Source organism: Chanodichthys erythropterus, chromosome 9, assembly GCF_024489055.1.
Source record: "Chanodichthys erythropterus isolate Z2021 chromosome 9, ASM2448905v1, whole genome shotgun sequence".
In the NCBI taxonomy this organism is placed as follows: Eukaryota; Metazoa; Chordata; class Actinopteri; order Cypriniformes; family Xenocyprididae; genus Chanodichthys; species Chanodichthys erythropterus.
Window position 1 is genome coordinate 19318485 of NC_090229.1, and position 17591 is coordinate 19336075.

Consider the following 17591-nt stretch of genomic DNA (forward strand, 5'->3'; position numbering starts at 1 on the left):
GGGATATAATCACTTAAAATAAAAATCAGTATGTAGCAACTGGATTTCAATATGGAACATTTTGACATGAATTTCAAAAAAAACAAACAAAAAAAAAACACCTCACTTATTCATGCTTAAACTTATTTTGAAAATGACTCACGGATCAGTGTGTGTGTCACTTATTAGACCAATTCATATTTCATACAAATAACTTGTGAGTTTAGGACATGGTTCGAGACATATTCATTAAAAAAAAGACCAATTCATTCATTCGCAAATCGGACATCACAGAATACAATGTTCATTCTTCCATGCAGCGAGCACAAATCAAAATGCTGCACTTTCTCTGAACTTTGACTGAAGCCGTCGATTGCAGAGCGATTGCACCGTAGGAGGGGATTTTCCTTCAACAAATCCGTCTCATCCTGCAATTAAAATGTGGACTTATATCCCTTTATCTTTATCTGGCACAGCATCGAAAATACAAGAAACAGGATCCTCAAAGTCACCCAAAACATGCAGCATGTTCCATACGATTTCCGATGTTTGTTGGCAAACCCTTGTTGGCAAACACTCGTCCAAGAACTACTGGCAAACAGGAAAATGTAAATGAAAAGGTCAGGTCAGCCCACAGCCACAGTGAAGGTAAACTTCTCTCACAGATTTTGCACAGCACATGATTTGATGACAAATTAGTAGTGGCACCTTAGCAAGCATTAAAGAACAATAACACAGGATGTGGCGTTTTCCTCCACCGCGCTAGAAAACAAGAGCAATTAGTTTGGCCTCAAGCTGTGCAGGTGCAGACTACATTATTCAGAAACAAAAAGGCTTTATGACTTTGTAGGAACTAGACAAAAGTATGAGTAATTGTTTTATGTTACTGACAGAAACAACGTTTTCCTGTAAGGGTTTTGTCTATGCAACATAAAATCCCACTGAAGCTTAATTGTTCTGATTTATCTGCTAGCTCTTTAACACCAATGACCGACACCAGCTAAAAATAACCACTTCTAATGTAAATACACTACCATTCAAAAGTTTGAGGTCAGTAAGTTTTTTTTTTTTTTTTTTTATAAATTCTTTTATTAAGCAAGGACACATTCAACTGATCAAAAGTGACAGTAAAGACATTTATAACATTACAAAAGATTTCTATTTCAAATAAATGCTGTTCTTTTGAACGTTCTAATCCTGAAAACATTTATATATCTGTTCTTTTACAAAAAAAACTAAATTAGCATATAAGAATGATTTATGAAGATTGGAGTAATGGCTGCTGAAAATTCGGCTTTGCCATCAATGAATAAAATAAATTTCAAAATATATTAAAAACAGAAAAATACTTTATTTTAAATTTAAAATTGATCGGCATATCCCTATTTTAAAGTAGCAAGCTACTTTTTCCAAGTGAATAGGCATGGGCCAGTATGGTCAAGTATCATGTCAGACATCTAATAACCAAATAGTTAATGTTTTCAGAATTGTTTTTAAATATTTGAAGATAAAATTTATTGAAAAAGTGGTTTAGCCTGCTTAAAATGTGCTGTACTTCAGCACACTAATAGTTAGCAGAGTATTTGTTCTCACTGAAAACCCCACCACTACAGGCTTGTTCTCCACCGCATTCAACAAACTTCAACAATATCTGTTGGACTTGCTGGCCTGCTGTGAGCAATGTTCATGTTATTATGCATAATCCACAGGTTTATTGTGAGGTCTTGTGGGGAGATTAATGGGCAGGATTTTTCTGGAGTCTGCTTTTAATAAACAAATGGTGGCTTTAATAAACTTGCTGTAGAAAAAAAAGGTTCAAACTGTTGGACACTGTGAACTATATGTTTCGCAACCACAGCATTTCTATTCAAACTGTTTGAACTTTTGAATGAGGAATGAGAATCCATGAGACCAAGTTATTAGGTTACAATGAAGGATCACACAAGACTTCTCGCACGGTCGTTTAGTTTCTTGAGGACAAGAGTCTGTTCTAGGTAGATTCACAGAAGTGCCATACTTTTTCATTTTGTAATTATTGATTTAACTACTTCACAGCATATTCAATGACTTGAAAATGTCCTTATATCCATCTCCTGCTTTGGGCTTTTTAAAATACTTCTCAGAGTTGATTCAACTGGGTTTTTTTTTCTTCAGGTAATCGTTCTGCCACAATGTGGGAAGATGAGTGATGCATTTTCCTAGCAATCTTTTGCGTCACAGAATGCAGTCTATAAGGCAACAGCAACATTAGAGAATTGTTTTCGTGTCGAGATAGAAATAGCTTCCAGAGCTTCAGACACAGACGATAAAGTCCCACCCTCAGCTGCACAGCCCATTGTTATTGGCTGAAGGCAGCACAATCATTGGCCAAGACTGCAGCCCAGAAATGTCCCGAGCACAGCAAATTAAAGAAGATAACAAGAAAATACAGGCACAGGTCAGTGTCTCTGTAGACAGAAACACCACCACACACTTCTGTTTGATCATTGGTAATGATTGAGAGGGTTTATGTTTGCTTCAGTCAATTCTGCAAAACAACACAACATGAAAATTCAGACGGTTGAACACATTTTAGAGGCAGTCTACATGCTCACATGTAAGTTCAGGGAAAGTGGCCAATGGACACTGGCCCTGCTGACCTGCTGGGTAAAATGGTGTGAGAGGATTTGTCTGTTTAATTAAGCACTGCGATTATATCGCTGGGTGGGAATTTAATCCCTCGGAAGACGCAGTGAGAGTCTACATCATTGGTTTTCAAAGACACTCATTTAGATCAAATAGACCAATTCAACTATTAGTAAATTTTTTTGAGCAGTGGAATCACATTCATACTTACCAGGCTGCCCAGTTTAGAAGATGAGGAACTGGTTCTCTGCTTGGATAAAGTGTTGCCCTCCATGCAGTGAGGATCCCTGAGGTTGAGATGAAGTCTGGGTCCTCCTGCGCCCTCAGAGGCCGACCGTAGACGTCTCTCCAAGCGCATCACCTCATGATATGGGCTCACGCTGCTGCACATGGACACTGTGAAGGATTCAACACAGATTAGAGATGGCAATCATCATATCCATCAAAACAAAGAGCTACTTGGCTGAAAGTTCTGAGTTATGGAGCAGTTTTGGAAAGTGTACAATACGAATGACAATACATTATCATTTACTATAACTCTTATTAGTAGGCACTAGGGGTGTAACGATTTTCTTGTTTCCTTAATGTATCGATTACGAATCCTGATGACACATATGCATCAATCTTGAAACTGATTTTTGAATCATGAATAGTTTAAATCAATAATCAATTTAAAATGCTAAGAATCGAATGAATCGCAATTCGATAGTGATTCAAATATATATACGTGAAATTACTACATGCGTGAATGTTACATCTGACAAAGCAGCTCCAACACCGCTCTCTTTTAAACTCGCACAAGGAATTTGGAAAGTAAAGCATGGGTTTAGAAAGTAGAGAACTTCAACCCTGCAAACAGAGGTGCCTGGAGTCTCATATCCCACTCAGAAACTTGAAAGTACAAGAAAAAAAACCCTCAGGTCAGGGGATACAATTAAAGCATAGTTTTATTTAGACATAACTTGACTAAGGGACCAACGAAAAGCTTCGGGAGGAGGAAAAGCCAAAACAATAAACAAAAGAAGTCATCTAACTAGTTTAACCTCTTACCTACACATTGAAAAGGACAAAATAATCAACTTAATCTTACCTCCCTGGCTAACCACAAAACAGGAGAAAAACTGGAAAAATAAACAAGCACTCTCCTACATGGGTCTCTGCAGTAAGACTTGTACACAAAATGAAAAAGGCAATGTTTACTTGATATGGAACACACAGAGCATTAGTTTACAACACAAACTCAATTTATCATTTGAGCTGGGAGAAGAGAACTTGTGGAATGAACCTCCAGATAACTTAAATACACACCGCGGGAACACCACCACCACCACCACCACGACGCGGGCTCTGACGACCGTAACTCACTGCACCTGTGCACTCTAACAGGCGCGATTAGAGGAGACAGATGAGAGAAGAAAACCAGGAAACAAAACAAAAACATGTGCACAACACAGCACTAAGCAACATCACATACATAAATGAAAATGTTACATAACAGTGAATTAATAGATCATGCTCTCAAAGTTCTCCCTCAAAGATATGCGCTGGATTCTTTACCGCCTTTCACTGGATTGTGATTGCGCTCCGTACATAGCTCTCATTGTTTAATATCTCCTTGGAATGGCCACTGCTATCACATTACCAGATATAACTCAAGTCAAACCACTCAAACCATTGATAAAGCTGCCAATTCATTGCGTGGCCACTACTGCTGAAATAAAATGCTCTCTGTGGCAAGCAGGCGGAGGGCCGTGAGAATGGAGTGAGGCCGGTGGCGTGACTGATAATGAGCACCACCTGCGCACCACACTGGTCTCGTATCTCACGGAGGAGCTTCAGAAGAATAAAAGTAGAAGCAACGATAGTAAAGGATGAGAAAGGAGGCCAGGAGGAGACCATTCGTACATGAGGGGCTGCTGCTTTTCCTTTAGTTGTGTTTATTTTATTATTTATATAATTATATATTAATATAATATTTATTAAGTGTGTTAATCATTCGCCGGTTTCCGCCTCCTTCGCTGAACGTTAAACCTCGTTACATTTTCATTGCGTGGAAACATCACCGTTATTTTCTATAAGACAAAATTCCAATGTTTTACAGAAATGGATCATACCATTGACATACCTAAGTAGTTGAAAAAAAAAAAAAAAAAAAAAAAAAAAACACTTAGGCCTATTCAAGGATGCACATTTATTGCCTGGACAGGGCAAACAAAATATAAGTGTCTAAAATGCATAATGTACAGTTCCGTTAAATGATAATTGAAATTTAACTTAATGTCGTTAAACCGGATGTACAAAGGAAACTGCTAAAAAAACATTAATGAACATTAACACAACACTGAAATAAGCATTTAAATAATCCTTAATCGAATCACATCGAATTTTATTGTGAATTGTCTCAAATTGAATTGTTCTAAATTTGCTAAAATCATTTTTGAATTTATTTGAAAACCTATGAATCATGAATCGAATCGATTCGCCATCTACCCAAAGATTCACAGCCCTAGTAGACACATAACCAACATTATATAATGCTTAATAAATGAGTAGTTAACTTAGCTTCAAATTTACGGCCTCTAATATTTTATATTATAACCAAGAAGAACCATATCTACATAATCTCACATAGCCAGACCTTCAGACTGATGGCAGTTTCATCTCAGCTTTCATTGGCCAAGGACCGCACAAGAGGATGTTTGACAAACAATCACAGTTTGTTTTGTTCCGCATCATGTTTAGGGGCATGAAAATGTAAAGTTGATGTCCCTACAATAACAGACTGGTGTGCATCTTAATAAATGATTAATTCGAGAATGTTTACTGCAACAATGGAGCCACGAACTTCACATGCTTCACATAGTTGTTTCTGGTAAGCACTCATTGTCACAGTTGTAAACACGACGGCGTTGTTCTTCCACGAAGGGGTTTTGCGTCATGATATTTGTTTCCCAGACATCCTGTAGAATTCAACCAACGACTTCAAAAACCTTGAAGTGTTTAGTTAAGTGAGCCATATGCATCAGATGTTCAGCCAACGGTCTGTGGGCGTGACGTCTGAGGCTGAGACTAATATCTACATAATAAACATTGTAACATTCAAAAGTTTGTTTTTAATACTTTTACTAAGCTTTTTTTCAGCAATAATGCATTAAACTGATCAAAATGTGACAGTAAAGGCATTTATAATGTTACAAAATTTTCTTGAGCATCAAATCAGCATATAAGAATGATTTCTGAAGGATCATGTGACAGACAGACTGAATTAATGGCTGCTGAAAATTCAGTTTTAAAATATATTAAAACAGAAAACATGAATTTTAAAAATTGTAATACCACTATTTCACAACATTAAAGCTTTTACCCTATTTTTAATCAAATAAATGCAGCTTTGGTCAGCATTAGAGACTTCTCTCATAAATAAAAAAAAAAATCTTACCAACCAAATTTTTTACTAACTTTTGAACAGTAGTGAATATAAGATATATATTTATTTAAGATATAAATTTTATATGTACGTTATTATAAAGTGTTACATAAAATACTTATGAATTGCTACTGCACATGATATGAATTGCACTTATATGGAAAACAATATTCAAATGCAGTGGAAAAAAAAAAAAATATGAAAACTACCTTGATACCAAGTTTCCTCCAACTTATTAAAATGTCTACAGTATTTTCTTGTATGTACAGATCTCAATTAGGCTGTAAGTCAATCGGAAGAATACGTAATGCATCTAGCAAAGATATTAAATATACAAAAAAGAAGTGTTAGCCTAAGCCTGGGGCACAAACTACAACTCACCCACTGCACCACATTTGCATAAAATGAATTTAGTTTCTCTCTAAAACAAGATAGCAAAGCTAAACAACATAGATAGGTAAAACAGTCCAGCAAAGCATCAGTAATTTTGTTTTAGTACAGTACAATATCACTTAAAAGCCTGGATCCTATTGACACAAATAAACACTGTGAAAGCCCAAAACCTAGAAAGCCCAAAACCAAGAAAAACTGAAGAAAAGGCCCAATAATACTGAATACCGTACATATACTGTATTCACAAGGAAACAATATGCAAAACACAAACAAAAAAAATCTAAATTAAACCAAAAGAACCAAAATAATCTGCTTTAAACATGGTAACAACAGACTGAGATCAATGCTGATAGCCTAGTGGTTAGCGTGCAGACATATGGCGCAAATGCGTTCACGGCGACCAGAGTTCGATTCCCGTCTCGAGGTCCTTTGCCGATCCCGGCCCCCTCTCTCCACCCAATTCTTTCCTGTCTGCTCTCTACGGTCCTCTCCAAATAAAGGCACAAAAAGCCCATAAATATAACTTTAAAAAAAAAAAAAGACTTCCAGATATTTTTCCTCCTATAAAAACAAGCAAGTATGACTAAAACATCCTAATAACCTTAAAAATAGCTTGATCATTGATATGAATATTAATGAATCACCCCAAGACAATATTGTAAATGAACACACTAAGTGTAGAGTTCACTCTCTCCTGCAAGAGGATCTGTAGTAAAGCCAATATCAAGTCACCACAAGAGGAAATTCAATACAGTGGAGCTGGTTAGTTTCCCATAAACTTAAGCCAAAGGCACTCTGCAGTGAAAGCACTCGCAACGTAAAACTATAACTTACGAAAGAGAAATCATGGGTCTTGAGAAAAATGCAGCCAAACTGAAGCATAATACATTATTTCAGTGGAGGGAACATTTCCCAGTTTTTGTGTGCATGTATAAAAGTAATAGTTTAAGCTTTCAGCAGTTCTCAGAACTGTGAGGATCAGTTACATGTTCAGTTTAAGGCTACATGTTATGCAGTGCATTTACAGCTCAATACATGAGGGCTTAAATGTAATTTTTAAAATCACAAATATGATCATATAATAATAAATGAGCCATTTATTGTATCAGATGTTTAATATCTCTCCAGCAGTAACCAACTTCTCAATTAGCATATTGCAATCTCTGAAATTCTTCATGTGTTTAAATATTTTGTATACACACTGAAAATGTAAGACGGTTGTTGCCACCAACTAAATTTCTACCTATAGCTGTGCTAGATTCATGCATGTCAGATCTCTCTGAGGTCCCTTCTTTTATAATAAATACATTTCAAGTCACAGCAATATTTCACGTCCATTTTTTATTTATTTAGAAAGTAGCCACGTATAAGCAGGAAAATGTACAGATAGCTGATCACGTCACTTTGCCCTATGATATACAACCAACAATCATGAAGACAAACAATTTAACCACAGGGAACAACTTTTTGGCTACCAGTAGTACCCTACCCTTTTTCTTTTGAAGCTGACAGTTTTTCAACACCCATTAAAGTGTCCATCAGATGAGCACTTCATAATCTTTGTGGAAGCAGAAAGTAGTCTAGGAAGCCCCAAAGTCATAATATCTTAACATGAAATCTTGTAGATTAGTGGAACCGGTTTGAAGATCAAAGATTAACTTGTTTTTGTCATGGAACAAGTATGTAAATAATTTCCCTCCGAACTTCTGTCCTAAACAAACTTTCTTTAAAACTTTCTTAAAAGAGAACAAAACAGCAACTGAATTTGCTGACATTACCTGTGTGTGGCTTTCTCAGATGACTTGGCCTGGTCTCCAGTTTGCTCAGGCCCGATGACCTTCCTGCCTGCTGGATGAGAACAGCGTTCCTTGACCACCTCTCACGGGTGTCTGGATTGGAGCTGCTGTCCTCACTCAATTCTGGAACTTGTTCAATCTCACTGGCCTCTGACTGGTCAGGGTTAGCGTTTGTATTAGGATTAGTGTTAGGGTTCAACTCTTTCACCGTTTGAAGCGTTACTGGTTCTGTATGAGCAGTTGTGCTCTCGCACTGTGTGTTGGCTGTTTGGCTGGTATCTGGCAGTAAGGGCTTTTCCGTGGTGGCCGGGGCTGGGCTAATGGACACCTGTGAGGTAGAAACTGCTTGGCTGAAGGTTTCGGGTGGAGCAGCTGGACTGGGGGCCAGCAAAGCGTCCACTTCTGAGACAGAGTCTTCGGTGACGTGAACGAAATCGGATGGTGTGATTGCAGTGGTGCGGTCTTCTGAGATCATGGGTGACTGTAGAGAACTCTCAGCCAATTCTCCAGGCCAGGAACCTGGGGTACCAGTTTTAGGAGGCTCTTCTGCACTATCCTGACCTTTACCCTGGTCCGGGACATTGGACGAGTTCTTGGAAAACCGTTGGTGAGCTGAGAAGGACTTGGGCAGCATCTTCTTATGCTTGGAAGACCTCTTGCTGCTCACGTCATCGAGGAACCCTGAATCATCTCCCTCATTCGTCCGTGAGCTGATGCAGTTAATGAACACGCTGCGATTGGCTGACGCTTTCTCAAGGTTTTCTGTCTGAGATCGGGGGATCTTCTTCTTGTGTCCACCGAATCCGAACGAATGCCGCGTCTTTGAGATGCAACTGTCTTGAAAGGCGACTTCAGACTCCTCGCTGCGATTGTCCAGGCTGAGCTGGGTCGGGTCGCTGTTCCTCTTGCTGTGGAAGCTGAGTGACGGAGTGCGGAACAGGCTGCGGCGTTTGCTCGTGCTGCTGGAGCTGGAGTTCGTGCTGGAGGGAGAGGAAGTGTGGACGCCATTGCCGACACCACCGGAGGAGGGCGAGGAGGGAAGCGAGTCCTGTCTCTTTCGCACACTGCGTCTGAAGATGGGAAGCCTGGAGACCAGGGTGGAGCGCCGTGTCCCTGATTCGCCCATGAAGATCGAGCACCAAATCAGACACTCTACAGACAAAAAAAAAAGAAAGAAAGACACAATCAGTATTAGCATGATGGCCTGAATAATCAGACACAATCAGGATTGGAAGTTACCACCAGCCAAATCATTTGGGTAATTCTGGATTCTTTACCAGGCAGCCACTATGGCTCATTTGACATAAATCCTGTTGTTTAGAAATAAAAACGAGTTCTTGTTGAACTAGCCAATTTGTTTATAGATTGATGAACAGGTGCATGGAAAGTTGGCGAGGCACATGATCTTCAGTGCTTTCTCAGAGCAGAATTTTGTCTTAAAAGTAAATAGTGTGTTATATCGGCCACCCTAAGATATCAGCTCAGCCATTTAAAAAAAAAAAAAAAACCTATATCGAATGGCCACTATTACAAAAACAAAAGCCTCCAAGGTTCACTTAATTTTGACATTTTGGATAATTCCAGATTATTTTAAATATGATCTATGACAAGATCTAAAATATGTCTAAAACAAATAAAGAACAAAGAAAAGAAGTCCCAAAAATTATATTTAATGAGAAAACAAAATTTCATTAATCAATGTTCTTGTATTATTCTTGTATTTTGGGGGGAAAGGAAAGGTAAAATAGCACAGCATCTTTATGGCTAACATAAAATGGATTGCAAAACACTTATAAGGTCAGCCACAGTGTCACTTTCTGATTCTCAAATATGGAAATAAATCTGAATTAAAATACTGTATCTCAATTAAATAATTCATTTTTTTAATTATGGCTGGTAAAAACTTTAATGGCTGGTAAAGTTCTGCATTCACTGTATCTGTCTGGTAGGCAAAACTATCCCACCCTAGACACAATGATTTAGATTCACAAGGTAAAAATCCAGGAGGGCTGCATTACTGTTTGCTAAGCACAATTAATTAGCCTACTGTGCATTAAGCACACTGTACTGACCAACTGAAATCACAGTGAATCAGTAAAAGTGATCCTTCTGACAAATTTACAAAACATGTACACACCCCATAACACAGTAGTGACAGTTGGAGATACACCCTTGACAGCATTGCTTAGCTTGATTGACATGATGTCTTTTAATGGGTAATGACAAAGACTAGAGCACACTTCATTATTTTTAGATACGTAACATAATCACCATGACAATGTAATAAACAACAAACCAATTCAGTGAACTTTTATGTAACTAAAAAAAAGGCACACAACCTATAATAATCAATGTTGTGTGGAGACAGGTGCATCACATGTATTTAGAGCCGTTATACGCTATAGCAAAAATAAAATAAATAGTTTAACGTTAACTGGCATAAAATCTGAGAAACGATGCCAAGAAAGCAAGAACATCCATAAAGTGCGATGATCAGTCAATCAAAGCAAAAAGGGCCCATAACCTACAACAAGAAGCTGATGTGAGCTGCCTCTCTAAACAAAATTTTTGGGCATCATTCGCGCGTTTATCATATTTGGGAATCGTAGCACTTTAAATGTTTCCCATTTAGGTAACTCGCTATGATTTTAGACTCAGCAATTGCGAAATGCAGACCTATTATTATATATACAGCCATCATATCATCTGCACTGATGGACACACGGCGTCAGGAACCACTGAATATCCAATAAAACAGCGACATTCAGCAGCCGCCTGCTGCTGCAAGCGCTCTGACCGCAGTACAGCTCCGCACACAAACATTACCTTGAGACGAATCCTCCGTTTACAACCCGCAGATATTCCTTTTGCTGTCAGTTTGAGCGTAAAGCCAAAACGCTCGTGGCATCACATCCGGCGAGTCTCACGTCAAAGCGTTTAATTCTCCTGTCGGAATCTTCGCTCGCTCGCGCTAAATCCACCTCAAGTGACGTGGAATGTTGCTTCCGCGTTTCCGCCTCTGCGCATGACGCAAGGTACCTGCGTGAGCGTCATTTAAAGACGGCACACAGGTGCAGTGGCCCTGGGACAGTAGAACTCAAGCGTATAGTTACAGCATTATCATCAGGTATATAAATATAGCCAGCTATATTTAAAAATGTTTCAATTTCTGAATAGCTTTACACAATGTTATTGAATTTTGTCAAGGATAAATGTTAGCTATCGATTGATAAGTGAGTGGCATCCTTTTCCTCTTTATTTGTTTTTTAATTTATTTTTATTAGACCTATACTCTGGCGCCTTTATATTGTAAGCTACTTACAAATTAAAATCTGTAACATATGATATTAATGTTGTTTGTGTGAATATGCATTGATAATCATCGTAATTCTATTTTTAAGGACACACCGACGACAGAGACCGCAATATCTTTGCTGTTTTTAGCTACTTATTATGTTATGTAGGCCTACATTGTACAGGATGTAACGAGTAGATTAAATATCGATTCGTTTCTCAAGTGTTTGAGCTGCAAAGGGACACCTTTAATCAATTGAAATCATGTTTTCCACGTCTATTGTCAGGTGTATTTTATTCTGTAAGAATTCAGTAAAACTATCTGATCCGGAAATACAAAAGTTTTTGAGTTAAATCACGCCTCGTTTTACAACGTAGAACAACAACTCGTGTTTATCCTCTCAAACCCAAAACATCACTGAGCAAAAATTCCCCCCTAGCCGTAATTCTTTTGAATTCCACGCGGTGTCCCTGTTGCCACAAAATCGAGGGTCTTAGAGCGCATGTTAATGGAAATGTAAACAAGCTATGTTTTATAAGCAGGCAGCTAATGTTTGTCATTTGACTTCGCTGGTTATTCATTTATCATAACAGTTTGTCTTAAAGGAATACTTCAGCCAAATATGAAAGTTCACTTATCATTTGTTAGGCAGAATGATGGACCATTTAATGTCATTATGTGAAAAAAAAGGTGAATTTAATTTGAATTTAATTAATATCAAGGAGCTAATCATTGTTTGTTCTGTGTAAACTGCGTAATCATATGCACAATGTGCAAGAGTGTCTGTATGTAATCAGTGCAAAGGCTTGCCAGGAAATATAGCCTGGACTTAAATAACTGAAGTGTCCAAAATGCCGTCCGTATAAATATATTTATGGTATACAAACATCTTGAAATGCTATGAAAAAAATCTACTCAGCTTTTATGAAGTGAATTTCAACATTATCTAAATGGAGTCTAAAATTAATGAATATATTTCTGAATGCAGTCTATGTTAGTGTCATCAATCTGCGTCATACCTGTGTCACTCACTGCTGCACTAATAAACCTCATCTGAATCAAGACTACTTGTGTGTCTGAAGGCTGATTCATTAAATTACCATTAAATTACTTTGATGTGAATTATAGCAAGCTCTTCCCACTCTGTATCCATTTTGTCATCACATAAAAGAAATCCAACATTGTTCTTGTTTTATACTTATTACATTTCTGGTGATATTTAGATGTACCCAAATAATTATAGGCTATTTACAGCATGTTGGGTGTATTGTTTGAGGGAATTGAAGTGTGTGGGTGATAGCTCTCAGAAACAATTAACTGTGCATTCTGCAATTATTTTTTAAAAGACAAGGCAGACAACTTACAAAAAAGAAGTATACTTCTTAAGTAATGTTCAAGTATATTTTTAAGTATACTTTATTTAATATACTAATATCAATTAGGCTAAACTACTAGAGTATACATATTAGTTCAGTAAAGTTGCAGTACACATGAGAAACCTAGTTTCAAGTTTACTACTAGTACACATTGATATTAGTATACTAAATAAAGTATAAAAAAAATTATTTAAGGGAACATAACATGAACAACATGATGCTTAGACTAATTTTATGTTCCAATTTAGGTAGGCTATTGATTTGTTATACTTGAAATATACATTTAAATGTACTTTAATTAAATAAACATTTTATTATAGCTTCATGCATCCTTTTGATCAACACTTGGATGTGGGTAAGTTTCATAAAGAAAGCCATCATTTTAAACAAAACGTTGAGAAAATTGCATTTTTGTCAAAGACTACGCCTGGATCAGATTCAGAACGATGATGCAGATTTCATTTCATTCAGTAACGTTAGGCAGTTTTGATTTACATGCTGTTTAATGTTTGATGATCAAGTTATTTTACATTAGCCTGAACAATCTTATATCACTTGTTTCTGCTTCTGTGTTTTGATCTGGCGATTCTGTATTCTTTTAAAGATGTGTAACAGCACCCCCTAATGTATAACAATGAAAACATGGATAGCTAAAAAAATACAGTCAATGATGGGGAAAGAGTAGATTTGAAGTAAATTATTTATTTGAAGTATATTGTTGTTACATTTTTAAGTATGTCTTGATCAAAAGACTACACAAGTATATTACAAGTATAGGTCAAAAAAACTTAGACTTTTCTGTGAGTAAAAGTCAAGTATTCTTGAGTGCAATTTTAAGTATATTTCTGAGAAGTACATAAAGTATATTTCTGAGAAGTATATAAAAAGTAGACTAAAAGTATACTTCCTTTTTATACTTCCTAGTATACTAATAGCACCCCAGATGGCAACTTTGTGCCGGCCCAAATCTGGCCCACATCTGCCAAGCATGGCGTGATGATTTGGGCCACATGTGACTTGGAATGATGGCACTTGGGCGGACCACTCCTGTTTGTCAGATCTAAGCCACAAGCAGGCCATAGCAATGCCACATGTCAGGCAAGAGCAAAGAAATAAATTAGAACTGGACCTTATCTGATCCACAAAATCTTTATATATTGTCATTGAAATCTGAAAACATAATCGTTAAAATATTGTTAAGAGACAAAGCTGAACGTCATTAAAATCTCATTAAGAAACAAAACCAATTAGGATTGAAATCTCATAATGGAAAAAAATAGCCATTATTTAAATCTCATAAAGGAACAAAACCAACCGTCATTGAAATCTTGTAACTGAACAAAACTGACTGACAATGAAAACCGACTGTAATTGAAATCTCTTAAAGGAACAAAACTTACCATCATTGAGTTCGCGTAACCGAACAATATCGGCCATCACTGAATTCTCATAACCGATTGAGATTGAGAACATACCGTATTGAGATCTTGTAACTGCACAAAACTGACTGACAATAAAAGCCGACTGTCACTGAAATCTCTTAAAGCAACAAAACTTACCATCATTGAGATCGCGTAACCAAACACAATCGGCCATCACTGAATTCTCATAACCGATTGAGATTGACAACTTACCGCATTGAGATCTCGTAACTGAATAATACTGACTGACAATGAAAAACTGACTGTCATTGAAGTCTCGTAAAGCAACAAAACTTACCATCATTGAGATCTCGTAACTGATCAAAACTGACTGACAATAAAAACTGACTGTCATGTAAATCTCTTAAAGCAACAAAATGTACCATCATTGAAATCACGTAACCGAACAAAATCGTCCATCACTGAAATCTCATAACTGATTGAGATTGAGAACATACTGTATTGAGATCTCCAAATTGATCAAAACTGACTGACAATAAAAACTGACTGTCATTGAAATCTCGTAAAGCAACAAAAGTTACCATCATTGAGATCTCGTAACTGATCAAAACTGACTGACAATCAAAACCGACTGTCATCTAAAAAATCTAAAAAAAAATAAATAAATTTACCATCATTGAGATTGCGTAACCGAACAAAATCGTCCGTCACTGAAATCTCATAACTGATTAAGACTGAGAACATACCGTATTGAGATCTCGTAACTGATCAAAACTGACTGACCATGAAAACTGACTGTCATTGAAATCTCGTAAAGCAACAAAACTTACCATCATTGAGATTACGTAACTGATCAAAACTGATCGACAATAACTGAATGAGATTGAAAACTTACGTAATCAAAACTGACAAATAAAACCGATGGACATGTAAATCTCTTAAAGCCACAAAGCTTACCATCATTGAGATCGCATAACCGAACAAAATCAGCTGTCACTGAAATCTCATAACTGATTGAGATTGCGAACATACTGTATTGAGATCTCGTAACTGAACAAAACTGACTGACAATGAAAACCGACTGTCATTGAAATCTCTTAAAGCTACAAAACTTACCATCATTGAGATCGCAATTGAGACCAAACGAAGTCAGTCGTCACTGAAATCTCATAACCGATTGAGATTAGTGATGGGATTTCATGCAATTATGTGAGTAAAGTATTTATTTGGATGTTAAAGTTTTATTTTGAGTTAATTTGAGGCTGTTCTTCGTGGCTAACGGCTAACACTACACTGTTGGGAGAGATTTATAAAGAATGAAGTTGTGTTTATGAATTATACAGACTGCAAGTGTTTAAAAAATGAAAATAGCGACGGCTCTTGTCTCCGTGAATACAGTAATTAACCAATGGTAACTTTAACCACATTTAACAGTACATTAGCAACATGCTAACAAAACATTTAGAAAGACAATTTACAAATATCAGTAAAAATATCATGATATCATGGATTATGTCAGTTATTATCGCTCCATCTGCCATTTTTCGCTGTTGTTCTTGTTTACGTAGTCTGATGATTCGGCTGTGTGCAGTTCCAGACGTTAACTGGCTGCCCTTGTCTAATGCCTTTCATCATGTTGGGAACATCATGGGCTGGTATTATGCAAATTTTGGGGCATACACCCCGACTGTTACGTAACAGTCGGTGTTATGTTGAGATTCACCTGTTCTTCAGAGGTCTTTTAAACAAATGAGATTTATATAAGAAGGAGGAAACAATGGTGTTTGAGACTCACTGTATGTCATTTCCATGTACTGAACTCTTGTTATTTGACTATGCCAAGATAAATTAAATTTTTTATTCGAGGGCACCTTTAAAGGAACAAAACTTACCATCATTGAGATTGCGTAACCGAACAAAATCGGCCATCACTGAAATCTCATAACCGAATGAGAACATACCGTATTGAGATCTTGTAACTGCACAAAACTGCCTGACAATGAAAACCGACTCTCATTGAAGTCTCATTAAGCGACAAAACTTACCATCATTGGGATTGCGGTTGTCAATTAAATCTCATAACTAAATAAAACTTAGAAGTGTCATAATGAATAAAACTAATCGTCATTGAAATCTCACAATGGAAAAAAAACAAATATCATTAAAATCTCATAAAAGAACAAACATACCATATTGAGATCTCGTAACCAAACAAAACCGTTCGTAACTGAAATCTCATAACTGAATGAAACAGACATCTTTGAAATCTCGAAAAAGAAGAAAGGAACAAAACGGACTGTCTTTGAAATCTCATAAGAGAACAAAACCGTCTGACACTGAAAATTGACCGTCATTGAAATCTCATAACCGAACAAAACCAACTGTTCTTAAAATTTTGTTAAGAGACAAAGCCGACCGTCATTAAAATCTCATTAGGAAACAAAACCAAGTGGCACTGAAATCTCATAATGGAAAAAATAGTCATTATTTAAATCTCATAAAGGAACAAAATCGACTGTCACTGAAATCTCATAACCGACTGAGATTGACAACATACTGTTTTGAGATCTTGTTACTGATTAAAACTGACTGACAATAAAAACAACTGTCATTGAAATCTCTTAAAGCTACAAAACTTACCATTATTGAGATCGCAATTGAGACCAAACGAAGTCAGTCGTCACTGAAATCTCATAACCGATTGAGATTGAGAACATACCACTTTGAGTTCTAATAAATTATCAAAACTGACTAACAATGAAAAGCGATTCTCATTGAAATCTCTTAAAGCAACAAAACTTACCATCATTGAGATTGTGTAACCAAACACAATCGGCCGTCACTGAAATCTCATAACAGATTGAGATTGAGAACTTTCCGCATTGAGATCTCGTAACTGAACAAAATTGCCTGACAATGAAAACCGACTGTTATTGAAGTCTTGTAAAGCAACAAAACTTACCATCATTGAGAGCACGTAACTGATCAAAACTGACTGACAATAAAAGCCGACTGTCACTGAAATCTCTTAAAGCAACAAAACTGACCATCATTGAGATTGTATAACCGAACAAAATTGGCCATCACTGAAATCTCATAACCGGTTGAGATTGAGAACATACCATACTGAGATCTCGTAACTAATCAAAACTGACTGACAATAAAAACCGACTGTCATTGAAATCTCTTAAAAGCAACAAAACTTACCATCATTAAGAGCACGTAACCGAACAAAATCGTCCATCACTGAAATCTCATAACCGATTGAGATTGAGAACATACTGTATTGAGATCTCTTAAGAGATCTCTTAATTGTCA

The 17591-nt window shown here is 36.8% G+C and overlaps 1 protein-coding gene across 3 annotated transcripts in view; it reads right to left on the reverse strand.

Moving 5' to 3' along the window:
* The window catches only part of ccser1 (coiled-coil serine-rich protein 1), a 95515-nt gene extending 84304 nt beyond the window's left edge, over positions 1 to 11211 (reverse strand). For all 3 annotated transcript variants that reach the window (XM_067394907.1, XM_067394906.1, XM_067394908.1), the window contains exons 1-3: positions 11047 to 11211; positions 8203 to 9372; positions 2816 to 3000 (exon numbers count right to left, since the gene is read on the reverse strand). In XM_067394907.1, coding sequence (XP_067251008.1) covers positions 2816 to 3000; positions 8203 to 9346 — 1329 coding nt within the window. In that variant the 5' untranslated portion in view covers positions 9347 to 9372; positions 11047 to 11211. The remainder of the gene's footprint in view (positions 1 to 2815; positions 3001 to 8202; positions 9373 to 11046) is intronic.
* Between the last annotated feature and the right edge of the window lie 6380 nt (positions 11212 to 17591).